General features: G+C 39.9%; 2 protein-coding genes across 5 annotated transcripts; one reads left to right on the forward strand and one right to left on the reverse strand.

The window, feature by feature from the left end:
* Positions 1 to 1,671: 1,671 nt before the first annotated feature.
* LOC106311334 (protein CHUP1, chloroplastic-like) lies at positions 1,672 to 2,723 on the reverse strand. The gene is made up of 2 exons (XM_013748532.1): positions 2,020 to 2,723; positions 1,672 to 1,914 (listed from the first exon to the last, which is right to left on the reverse strand). Exons 1-2 carry the CDS (start codon positions 2,554 to 2,556, stop codon positions 1,786 to 1,788), a joined length of 666 nt encoding a protein of 221 aa, XP_013603986.1. The 5' UTR covers positions 2,557 to 2,723; the 3' UTR covers positions 1,672 to 1,785.
* Positions 2,103 to 4,984, forward strand: LOC106311335 (CST complex subunit STN1-like). Of its 4 annotated transcripts, none has more exons than XM_013748535.1 (4): positions 2,103 to 2,265; positions 2,434 to 2,549; positions 2,976 to 3,015; positions 4,448 to 4,984. In XM_013748535.1, exon 4 carries the CDS (start codon positions 4,450 to 4,452, stop codon positions 4,924 to 4,926), a length of 477 nt encoding a protein of 158 aa, XP_013603989.1. In that variant the 5' UTR covers positions 2,103 to 2,265; positions 2,434 to 2,549; positions 2,976 to 3,015; positions 4,448 to 4,449; the 3' UTR covers positions 4,927 to 4,984. The 4 variants fall into 4 exon arrangements, with proteins under 4 accessions (XP_013603989.1, XP_013603990.1, XP_013603988.1 ...); XM_013748536.1 differs by having other exon boundaries at positions 2,476 to 2,549; XM_013748534.1 differs by lacking the exon at positions 2,103 to 2,265 and adding an exon at positions 4,140 to 4,248 and having other exon boundaries at positions 2,460 to 2,549.
* The last annotated feature ends 6,374 nt before the right edge of the window (positions 4,985 to 11,358 follow it).

Here is an 11,358-nt window from a genome sequence, read left to right on the forward strand (position 1 = left end):
AAGATGAGTATTCAAGCTATGAAAAATGGTTCGGGCTCATAAGAGACGAATTTTAATATACTTCTTTTCTCTTTTTCTTTTTGATTCTCGATATAGATCGGCTAAATATTTGGCGTACGACAACAACGTACTCAATTTTCTTTCTGGCCGTATCTATAGCAAACCTTTTCTATTTGCCTTTTATCACCCGACCACTTTCATTTTTCGTGGAAGTTCTAATTATTTCATATGGACGGAATCTTCTTCCTCGTCCTCTTCCACGACCATGATAGCGGCTTCTACCGCATCCAATTCCTCGTCCTTTTCTAGTAGGACCGACTTGATGGTTTAGTATCATGATTTCATTTTTTTCCAGTTTTCGCGGAGGATTTATATCAACTCCGACTATTTAGTGAATTTTTTCTTTCAAGGATTTATTTATCAAAGATCTTTTAGATCTTTTCTCATGATACACCTCATCTTATAAACCATAATTGAATGTGTGTAAATACCATGGCTTTATCTTTTTCTCATCCGATATAGTTTATATCGATGATTTCTAAAAGCTCATTTTCTTTCAGGTGCATCTTGCACCCACTGCTCAAGTCTTATAATTATTTCTCGTAATATCAAGGGCATTTATTTTGAGCTTTGTCAAATTTAACATGATAACCGTATCCATAGAATAATAATATATAAAGATGGTAATTTAAATGCATAAATTAAATTGCAGAAATTTAAAGAGAAATAATTAAAATTGGAGGTTTAGCCTACCACATGATCCGAAGAGTCTTAGACTACCATATTGATCATTTTTCAAAGTCCGAGGAGACATGGTCTACCATTTTGACTTTTACTTATTTCAAGGTCCGAGGAGACTTAGTCTGCCATTTTTGACCTTTATTTTTATTTTTTATTCACGGAGGCAATACATACCACGTGTTTCTCTGATCGTGAAGGCATAGCCTACCATAACGATCAGTCGGGGAAGGCAACGCCTATCATCCCGAAAATAAACGGAGAATGCGTAGCCTCTCACTCCGGAACAATAATAAGATTTAAATAAATTAAGTATATTGAAACACATAAATTTAAACATTACCTCGACTGGTTTAAGAATTTTTCGGATTGATAAACCTCAATTGGTCAGAGCTTTCATGCTGATAACGTGTTGTGAATTTATAAAATAAAAGAGAAGTATTTATATTTTTATTGATGGAGTGGTGGTCTTACTTGAACATAAGAAGAGTAAACATGATCAATCTTATTCATTTAATTTGATCTTACGTATATATATAGTGTCGAGAAATAAGATATTTATTTCTCTAGTAAACCATATGTAGACAAGTGTTAAGGTGATGAGGATACACTATTGTTATCTCTGAAATAAGTGTCCATTAAGTGGATAATGGATAATCATTATCTTTAACAGTTTTTAATATTTAGAGTTAGTAACGAAAGGTAAAAATATAATCAGTCAGTTTTTTGAATTAAAAATAATTCATAAAAAAAATAATTTTTAGGAAAGTTCTTGAGAGATTGGATTTTTGGACAGGGGTAACAGAGGAGATGATTCATACCGATCCAAAGGAAACTTAAACCACATAAAGTAAATTCTAAACGGAGATTTACCGAAGTGATTAGCACAGATCTTGAGAGTTTTCGATTGCCTCATGACGAGACGAATCTTGCCAGCGCTCTTATGCTTCAAGAGCTTCACAGTACCAGCACCTCTCTCCTTCCACTGATTCGCCTCCTTATCGAACCGATACAGCTTCGATTTCCTTAGATTCACACAAACAATTCTCAAGATAGTTCGTCGTCTATCCATTTCACAAACGTCTCCACTTCTGATATGTCTGTAAATGTTGCAGCATCCACCTTACTGATTAGGAAATGGATATGTTCTCTGTGTCTGTCAGTGTCTGATTTGATCTGCAAGTTCCCAAACACCACATTGTTTGTAATGATTTAGATAAGAATTAAATCCTAGACAATGATGCACAATAAAATACATATGTGGTTTTGTCTTGTACTTACATCTGAAAGATATTTGGAGCGGTTCTCAATCTCACCAATCATGTTTGCGTTGTACGCAGGAGACAAAACTCCGTTCTGATTGATCTTGTTACCCATATGAGACTCTCTCTTCGTGAGGGCACGATACAACTCTACAACTTCTGGAGCACGACGCACGGACCTTTTTCCAAGTGTTGTTTTTGATGGAAGTGGTGGAGGCGGAGGCGGCTTTATTGCTGTAGATTGTTCTTTGACCATTGGCTTCAGGTTTGGATTCTTTACCTCATGTCCCTTTATGTTGGGTTTGGCACTCTCTGGCGCTTTCAGATTAGATGCGTCTGTGTTGCCACCATCATATGAGCTCTGCAACTTCTTCCATAACATTGATTTCCTCTCATTGTCATGTGCTTTAAGATTGCTTACTTGTGCTCGTAGGCGAGCCACTTCTTGACGCAGCTCGTGATTTTCTTTCTCCAGCTTATCGTTCTTCATTAGAGAAGCTTGAAGCTCCTTCACCAGACGCATAAGATCCGAATCATCCTCCCCATTTGGTAACATATCTACCTACCCCTGTTTTCCCTAGTAGATGTGGGATTGGGTTAGTTTTTCTTTAGGGGAATTTTTCTCCTTTATATCACTTGCTTTTCTGTTACGTCTCAAGGAAGTTATATATATTCACCTAATCCTTTGATGTTCACTTTTGCGTGTGGTTAATTGCAAATTACAAGTACAGTCACAGAATAAGAGTATGCTCATGTGTGACCCTTTCTTTTCTAGTGAGCCGTATTAAAATTTGGACCTACATACACACTGTCTTTTCCTTTTGCATTAGTTGTCCATTAAGTTAGTGACTAAGGTCATCACTTGAATGATTATGTTCAGGAATAGCTATGCTTTGATGCGCATCGGATGTCTAATTTATTATACTAATTTTGTCTAATTTCTTATATTAATTTTACTCGTTTTCTAAATTGCAGACTAAGTTAAAAGATCCTCTGGCCCGCAAATAAGTTAGAGGTAAGCAAATACTTTACTTAGCCTTCCTAATCACATAAGAAGTAAAGATAATTTATTATACTGAAGCTTCATTAACTTTAAGTTAGTAAGGATTGAACCATTAGGTACGATAATGGCTTGCGTCTCAAGTCATAGTCATCCCTCACCCACTCTAAATCCACCTCGTACGTCCACGTATGAGTGTGGCTGGAATCCCTTTCTCTGTAAAATAGTTTTCGCTCTAAATCCTCTAACTTTATAAACTGATTTCACTCGTTTATTTATTTCACATTTTCATAACAAAATTATAAATTGGAGTCACAAGATGGTGTACTGAAGTATTAAACATGAGTTCACGAAAAATAAACACACACGAAGAAAACATGAATCACCTCTAAAGGCATTTATTGTGGCTTTTTGAATTTTTGAGATTCTCTGCCTCTGAAGCAAAGGTAAAGTTGAAAATGACATGGTACCATTTAGTAGTTTTCTCCTGCTTTTAGTGTCTTGCTTTCTTCATTTATTCATCTCCACTCTACTATTCATAGATAGTACTTGAATCAACTAAAATGTATATTCCATTTCTTTATTCAAATCTACAGAAATGTATGTCCTGGAAGGGGGTAGCTAAAAATAAACAGTGTCAGTGGAGTTTTGTTTGATCAGTGACTCCACACACTATTGTTTATGATGATCTCTATAAGTAACATAAAAAATGGTGGAATAACAAAGTTTATTTAGATTAAAATGATAACATCTAACCCAGGGTGATGTAGCTATTACACGAGAACTAGTTGCTCAAGTAGGTGACTGTCAAGATCATTTGTTTTTGTCTGGAAAAAGAAAAGTTAATGGAGTTTTAGCTTTAATAATTCATGAAATTCTAGAAGTTGTCATTAAAAAAAAAACTAGTTATGCAGTCTTTATAGACTTTTGTAAAGTTGTAAACATGTCTAATTCTTTGGAAATCTTACTGGGTGCCGGTCTGCATCATGTAGTAAGATTTCAAAATCGTCATCTTCCATGAGATAGTTTCTTCTCAACACTATACTTTAGTACTTTTTAATTCTTAATAAAGTAGAGTAAATTACACAATAATTTATTTCAAACAACTATGCTAAACTTCAGATCTCTTGAGTATGCAGCACAATATATATATATATTTTTTTTGACAACAGAGGAAACTACTCTAGAGGAAACCATCGGTTCAAGTAGCCAAACCGGTGGTGTTGAATCAGTATGCAAAACAATTAGGTAACAGAAAAACTTTCTTTAATCACATTAAAAATAAAAATAGTAATGTCATCTGAATAAACTACTTATCAAAACTAGGACATATATTTATTTCCACACATAATTGCTACTTGTAGAAGTATTTTCAGTTAAATTTTTTTTTTTGAATATTGTTTAACGTTTTCCCGCACTAATCTTCATTGTTATGGTCTCTGGCCAGCCATGGATCGATCCCAGCAAAACACACACGCGAAACTCATGACACGTGACATCCACCGCCTGACACCATCACCGACAGAAGCCAACTGTTTCTCCCTGGGGGCTATCTCGTGGGTCTCACGCGTAGAGACAGTGGGCACGATCGTCTCTCGCGACATGGCCGAGAAGTTCCTCAAGTTCAGCGTTGACGATGGCACTGGCTGCGTCACGTGCATCATGTGGCTCAACCAACTCACTTCTCCTTACTTCCACCGGTTCGACTCATCGACGATTCTTCTGCACTCAAGGGTCGCTCGTAGACAAGCAAGAGACATCAGAATCGGAGCCGTAGCTCGCGTTCGTGGCCGCGTCGGCTTGTACAGAGGAGGTATGCAGATCACCGCGACTAATGTGGTAATCGAGAGAGACCCTAACGCTGAGATCTTGCACTGGTTGGAGTGTGTTAGGCTTAGTCGAAGCTGTTATCGAATTCAAAGTTAATTATGTAAAATGATTTCAACTGTAACTCGTGGTTTAAGTCTTATCATTCATCTGAGAATGTCTAGTTTCTTCGCCTGTGTTGAAATTGAAACTCGAACTGATAACCCCTTACTTAAGTTATAACTTTTGAACATTAGTATTTTCTATAGTCTAACTAAACATAAAAAACAAAAACTTACGAAAACATACCATTAGTCACAAATTGAAATCTTATTAATTACTTGGTGTTATTGAAAAGAAGCTTAGATTGATTAATTTGCTTAACTATTGTGGAATTGTAAATCGAATGAAGGTTGAATCAAATATGTACACAGGACTATGGGAGTGTTATAACTGCAAGGATAGAGAGATAACATGAAGCTTTGTGTTAATTGCAACGAAAGCTAGAAATACAGGAGAGATAGCATGAAACTTTGTTCAAACAAATTTTAAAACTGTATACCTATTTATAGTATACGAACTGATAGTGACCTCTATGGTCTTGCCTAAGCACTTTCGTAGCCTTATTATCTGCGTATCATCAATGGCGGGTGTTGAAATAATTAACACTGCTATACATGATTGCATAATCAACATATATTTATTAGTTAGAAAAAAAAGGATGAGTTTGTTTGGTCCCTAAACTTTGAAGTCTAATAGCACGAAGCTATCATGATATAGGTTAATTACATCCTACATCAAATATGCAATCAACTCACAATTTAATACTTGTGTAAATCTATTACTCTTATTTTCCTATCTATTCTTTATATAGAAACTTAAAATGATCAGAATCATAAATCATATTTTCACAAATACATTGGGAGCATGTGACCCTGATCCATATCCTCCAACGCTGCATGCGCCACTGGCATGTCTTGAATAAACTTTAAAGTATGGTGTCTGTTTTGCTTTTTTTTTTTTGTCACTAATAATACTTCATTAAAATAAAAGTGGAGAATGAGCCCATAAGGCCCAGGCCCAATACGTTTGTTACAGTGAAAACGATAAACGAAGGATCTCTTTTGCTAGGGCATCAGCCTCAGCGTTTTGAGATCGAGAGAAATGCGAAAAAGATACTGATGCAAGCTCAGTAGATATCGATCGGATATCTTTCACAATCCCGATGATTTCCTTAGCCTGAGTGATGCCGGAGATTGCTCGTATGAGCGTTAAGTTATCGGAGAACACATCGAGAGAGGTGATCTCCAAAGTGATCGCCATGCAGAGGGCTGATCTGATTGCGGAGGCTTCTGCGATTAGTGGTAATCCGATCGAGAGTTCAATCATCGATCCTTTGATTGGAGACTCGAGTCTTTGTCCGGAGAAGATCCAAGCCAGTCCCGCCACCAGTTTGTCCTTATTCCACGCCGCATCCGTCTTGCAAGTCACGCGATTGCTATCTGCAGCTCCTGGAGGTGGTTCTGGCGATCAGTTGTGGTGATTTTGAGGTAAGTTGCTTCCTTTGTTGACTTGTGCTTGCGACGTTGACCATTCTCTTGCTAACTTGATTCCCCTCAGCGCTGTTTCCTCAGGAGTTTTGTGTCGACCTTCGAAGATCAAGGTGTTCCTTGACTTCCAGATAGACCAAACTATTCAAGGAAGGATGTTGAGAGTGATACCTGAGGGTGGGAGGCAAATTACTTTCCTGAATTGGACTACCGTATCTGAGAAGTTGGTGTCTGCAGCTAGGTGAACTGCTCTGTGAAGGGGCATGGGTTCCCATACTTTCTGCGCGTACTGGCAGGTGAAAAAACAATGCATTTCAGTCTCTGTTTCTTGGCACCTTACACATCCCGTTGCTGACGTTAAACCTCTCCTTTGCAGGTTCGATCCAAGGGAGATAGCTTTATGGAGAATGGACCAGAGGAAAGTTTTCATCTTTGGGGAGAATTTCCCTGTCCAAACATCTCTGATCCAACTGAATCCCCCTTCTGATCTTGCTAAATTTGTTTGTTGTAGGGACATATTTGCAGCAAAGTACCCAGATTTAGTAGTGTAAAGACCCGATGAAGTCTGATGCCAAATAAATGAGTCTTCCGCTCCTGTTGAGCTTGGTTTGATACATTGAATCTGTGTACATAGATCGGGTAAGAGTTCCTCGATTCTCTGCTTGTTCCATTTTAGCTCAGAAGTTAGTTGGTCTGCCACTGTGAGGTCTAGGGCTGCCTCCTTGATAGGTCCCATAGGTTTTAGGATTTTATCCACTGAGATCCAAGAGTCCTTCCAGAGCCTGGTCGTTTGTCCATTTCCTATAGATTTTTCCAAATTCTCTCTTAAGAGATCTCGTCCATGGAGAATGCTTCTCCACCCATGGGAACAGCTCTGTGATGGTTCAACCTCTAGGAAACTCTTAGCTTTACAGTATTTTCCCACAACAATACGTGCAAAAAGGCTCTCTGGTACAGTGATGATTCGCCAAGCTAATTTTGCGAGTAGAACTTGATTGAACCGTTGGATATCTCTGAGCCTCAATCCTCCCAGTGCTTTAGGCTTCGTTAGTTGATCCCACGCAACCCAGCAGATTTTCTTTTCTCCTTCTACCTCATCCCACCAGAACCTGGTGAGCACTGACTGGATCCTTTTACATAGGCTTACAGGTAGTTGGAAGCATGACATGGAGTACGTCGGTACTGCGCTGAGGACTGCCTTCAATATTGTGAGCTTGCCTGCTTTGGATAGTCTCTTTGTGGACCAGCTGACTACTCTTTGTAGGATCCTGTCCACTATGGAGGTAAACAAATCTTTCTTTCTTTTTCCAAAATGCTCTGGTAATCCAAGATACTTGCCTAGCCCTCCCTCCTTTGAAATTCCCAAAATTGATTTGGTATTCTCTTTGACTGCAGGGGGAGTTTTACTCGAGAACGGTATAGAAGACTTGTTCTTCTGCTCCGAAGCTTTTTCATAGTCTTGGAGTATCAGCAGAAGAGATTCACAACTTGTTTGAGATGCGAGGCAGAAGAACATTGTATCATCTGCGAAAAGCAGATGGTTTATCCTTGGGCAGCCTCGGGCCACTTGTATCCCTTGGAGTAGTCCCTTTCTCCCTGCCTCTCTACACAGCCCTGACAGAACTTCGCTGCAGAGGATGAACACGTAAAGAGATAAAGGGTCACCTTGCCTGATGCCTCTGAGAGGTAATACATTTCCATACACTGCCTCATTGATAAGATAGGAGTAGGAGACTGTAGTTATACATTGCATGATCCAATTTATCCAAATTGCATGAAAGCCTAGTTGGTATAAGACATCTGAGATGAATTTCCATTCAATCCTATCGTAGGCTTTTGACAGGCTTACTTAATATTAAATGGCAAAAGACCTAAAATGTTTACAGGGCCTAGCCCAGTTTAGAATCACATAAGAACCAAATTGAAAATGCCTAACCTAAGTTAAAAACTCAGTTTAATGAATAGGCCCAGTAGAGAAGAGTACGGAGGTAACAAAGTGTTTCGTTTCGTTAATGACGAGGAGAAACGGTGGTGAGGAAGATGGTCGAGAGGGATCAAGAGAGAAGAATCCAGGCCTGCATCATTCTAGAGGATCTTCTAGGGTTCGTTTGTCTGAAGCTTTGTACCTTGTTTATCAGTTGCCAATCAAGCAGTTTGAAAACAGAATCGACGGAACGAAAAGAGCTGGTGTGAAGTCTCGCATTCCGTTCATTCCATATCCAGTATAGTGTAGCTTGCCAAGCTGTTAAGACAAGGAGACGGAGCGGTTTTGGAACCTGAAGTGCAGTCATCTGATCTAACGTGTCCTCCCAGATCACTTGCGGTTGTAGCTGCAGTCTTGTGGCGACTTTACTCCATAGTTCAAAGTTATAAGCGCAAGAGAAGAAAAGATGGTTTCTTGATTTCGGGTTCGAGTTACAGAGGAGGCATGTAGCATCAACATTGATGCCCCATCTGATCAGTCTGTCCCTAGTGGGGAGCCTATCAAGGACTACTAACCAAGTATGAAAGCTGCGTCGTGGGATTCCTCTTGAGAACCAGATCGCCTTAGACCATTGAACATCGATCCTCTCCCCTCTGAGGTACGTATATAACTCACCCGTTTGGAACCACTCTGAAACTTGACCATTGATCTCCCATTCATAGAAGTCTTGATCTTCAGTTAGTGTGACTGTTGTTAGATAAACTTGAAGTTGAACTTGAGTCTCTGTTCTTGCAGGTGGAAGTTGCCAACAACCATTCCTGAAGAGAGAGGCGACAGTCGCGTGTAATGGTATGCCGAGGCGAGAGGAAGAGTGTGATAGGTGAGCCGAGAGGCTACCAAAAGGCGTCCAGTTGTCAAACCAGAACCTAGCAGATTTGCCATTTTGGATCTTTAATCTGATGAGAGGAAAGATCGTTTCTTTTAGCTTGAGGAGTTTATTGACAAACCAGGAGAAGGATTGCTTAGGTTGGGTTGACCAGAAGTTATGTATTGATCCTTTGAGGATGATCTCTTTGAACCACTGAACCCAGACAGAGTCCGGCCTGAAGAATAACATCCAAATGAGACGTAGACATCATGCTTTGTTCCAGGTTAGAAGGTCTCTAACTCCTAGGCCACCTTGTCTTGTTGTTAGTACCACTGTTTCCCATGACACCCTTGCTGTGTTATGTCCGTCTAGGTTTCCTTTCCATAAGGACATGCTGCAGAGGGAGTTGATGCGCTTGTTACAGGCCTTAGGCAGTATGAAGGCTGAACACCAGAATGTAGTGATGCCCGCTATGACTGTCTTAATGAGTAGGAGCCTTCCAGCGAAGGAAAGCGATTTTACAGACCACGAGGAGAGCCAGGATTTTACTTGTTGAAGCAGAGGCGCGCAGTTTGATAATGTCAGCTTTCTCTAGTTTAGAGGAACTCCAAGGTACCGAAACGGTAGAGATCCCAGAGTCATGCCTGTAGAAGCTTGTATCGAGTCTAATTCTGGCTCAGTCAAACCAGAAGCAAAGAAGCTCGTCTTTTGTACACTGATCGCAATACCCGATCACTGCTCAAACTCCTTTAGTACTTGGAGAACATGTTGAACTGAGCTAATGGACCCATCTATAAATATCAACAAATCATCTGCAAATGAAAGGTGAGTCAATTTTGTGGATTTGCATTGAGAGTGATATTTGAAACCATTCTGCCTTGCTGCCCTGTTCAACATGTGAGATAGAATACTCATGACCATCACAAAAAGATAGGGTGAGAGGGGATCTCCCTGTCTGAGGCTTCTCTTTCCTTTGAAATAACCATTGACTGATCCATTGTATCCCACCATGAAACTTGATGTGCAGATACATGATTTGAGCCAGTCAATGAATTGATGAGGAAGTTGAAGTCCATAGAGGCAAGAGAACAGAAACTCCCACGATAGTGTGTCAAAAGCTTTGGCAATGTCAACCTTAATGGTAATTCGTCTAGCTCCCTTCTTCTTTTGATACCCATTAATTAGTTCACCAGCAAGTGTAGTGTTTTCAACCAGTAAGCGCCCCTTAATGAAAGTCGTTTGACTCTGTAGGATCAGAGTAGGCAGGATAGGTTTTAGACGCTTGACCATGAGCCTTGAGATTACTTTGTAAATTGTGTTGAGACACGATATAGGCCTGAAGTCTCTTATCCTACTTGCACCAGGGAATTTAGGTATCAATGACAAGATAGTTGCGTTAGCTGTAGCCGACAAGAACTTTGTGGCAAAAAAGTTTTTTATCGCTGACACCACTTCTGCACCCACAGTATCCCAAGAAGCTTTAAAGAATGCTGAGGTGAGTCCATCCGGCCCCGGAGCCTTGTTAGGATTTAGCTTGAACATACATGACTTTATTTCCTCTGATGTTGGGATTGATATCATCTGCTGCAGGAACTCAACCGGAAAGGAAAAATCAGTCATCTCAACAAACCATGCCGGCGAAGAGTAGAGAGGAGGCGGGTAGTAGGCGACGGGTGCAAGCACTGACTGGAAGTAATCGACAGAATGAGAACTCATTTGCATCGGGTCAGAGAATCCATGTGTCTGAGCCGGTGAGGAAAGCTCTAACGGCGTTGTAGCTGGCTCTTGTTTGACATATGCGCATGAAGTAAGTTGTGTTCAGGTCTCCTTCTCTTAACCAAGTGATTCTTGACTTCTGCTTGAAGAACAACTCTTCTATTTCTCGTAAAAAAATCCATTTCTGATGTAGGTCTTTCTCCGCTTGAAAGGAGACTGGAGAGGGATCTTGAAAAGCCTGCACCTGCGCAAATTGCAACAAACTGTAAGTTTCACTCTCTCTCTCTTGTATTTTGGAGTAGTTCTCACTGTTTAGTCTCTTTAGATCTCTCTTTATGAACTTTAGTTTCCAACACAGCTGAGCAAGAGTTTGGCACTTGTTTCCGGCTTGAATCCAAGCATCATGTATTAGCTGAGCAAACATAGGGTGTTTGGTTAAGTAGTTTTGGAATTTAAAGGGTTTGGTACCGGTTTTTGGGAGGGAGAAGGCTAGA

Source organism: Brassica oleracea, chromosome C8, assembly GCF_000695525.1.
Source record: "Brassica oleracea var. oleracea cultivar TO1000 chromosome C8, BOL, whole genome shotgun sequence".
Classification (NCBI taxonomy): Eukaryota; Viridiplantae; Streptophyta; class Magnoliopsida; order Brassicales; family Brassicaceae; genus Brassica; species Brassica oleracea.

Excerpts from the sequence above, each read along its gene's own strand:
- LOC106311334 (XM_013748532.1), bottom strand. The coding sequence starts at position 2,556 with ATGTTACCAAATGGGGAGGATGATTCGGATCTTATGCGTCTGGTGAAG. Across the intron at positions 1,915-2,019 it reads GCTCCAAATATCTTTCAGAT|ATCAAATCAGACACTGACAG; the intron begins GTAAGTACAAGA and ends GGGAACTTGCAG.
- LOC106311335 (XM_013748535.1), top strand. The coding sequence starts at position 4,450 with ATGGATCGATCCCAGCAAAACACACACGCGAAACTCATGACACGTGAC.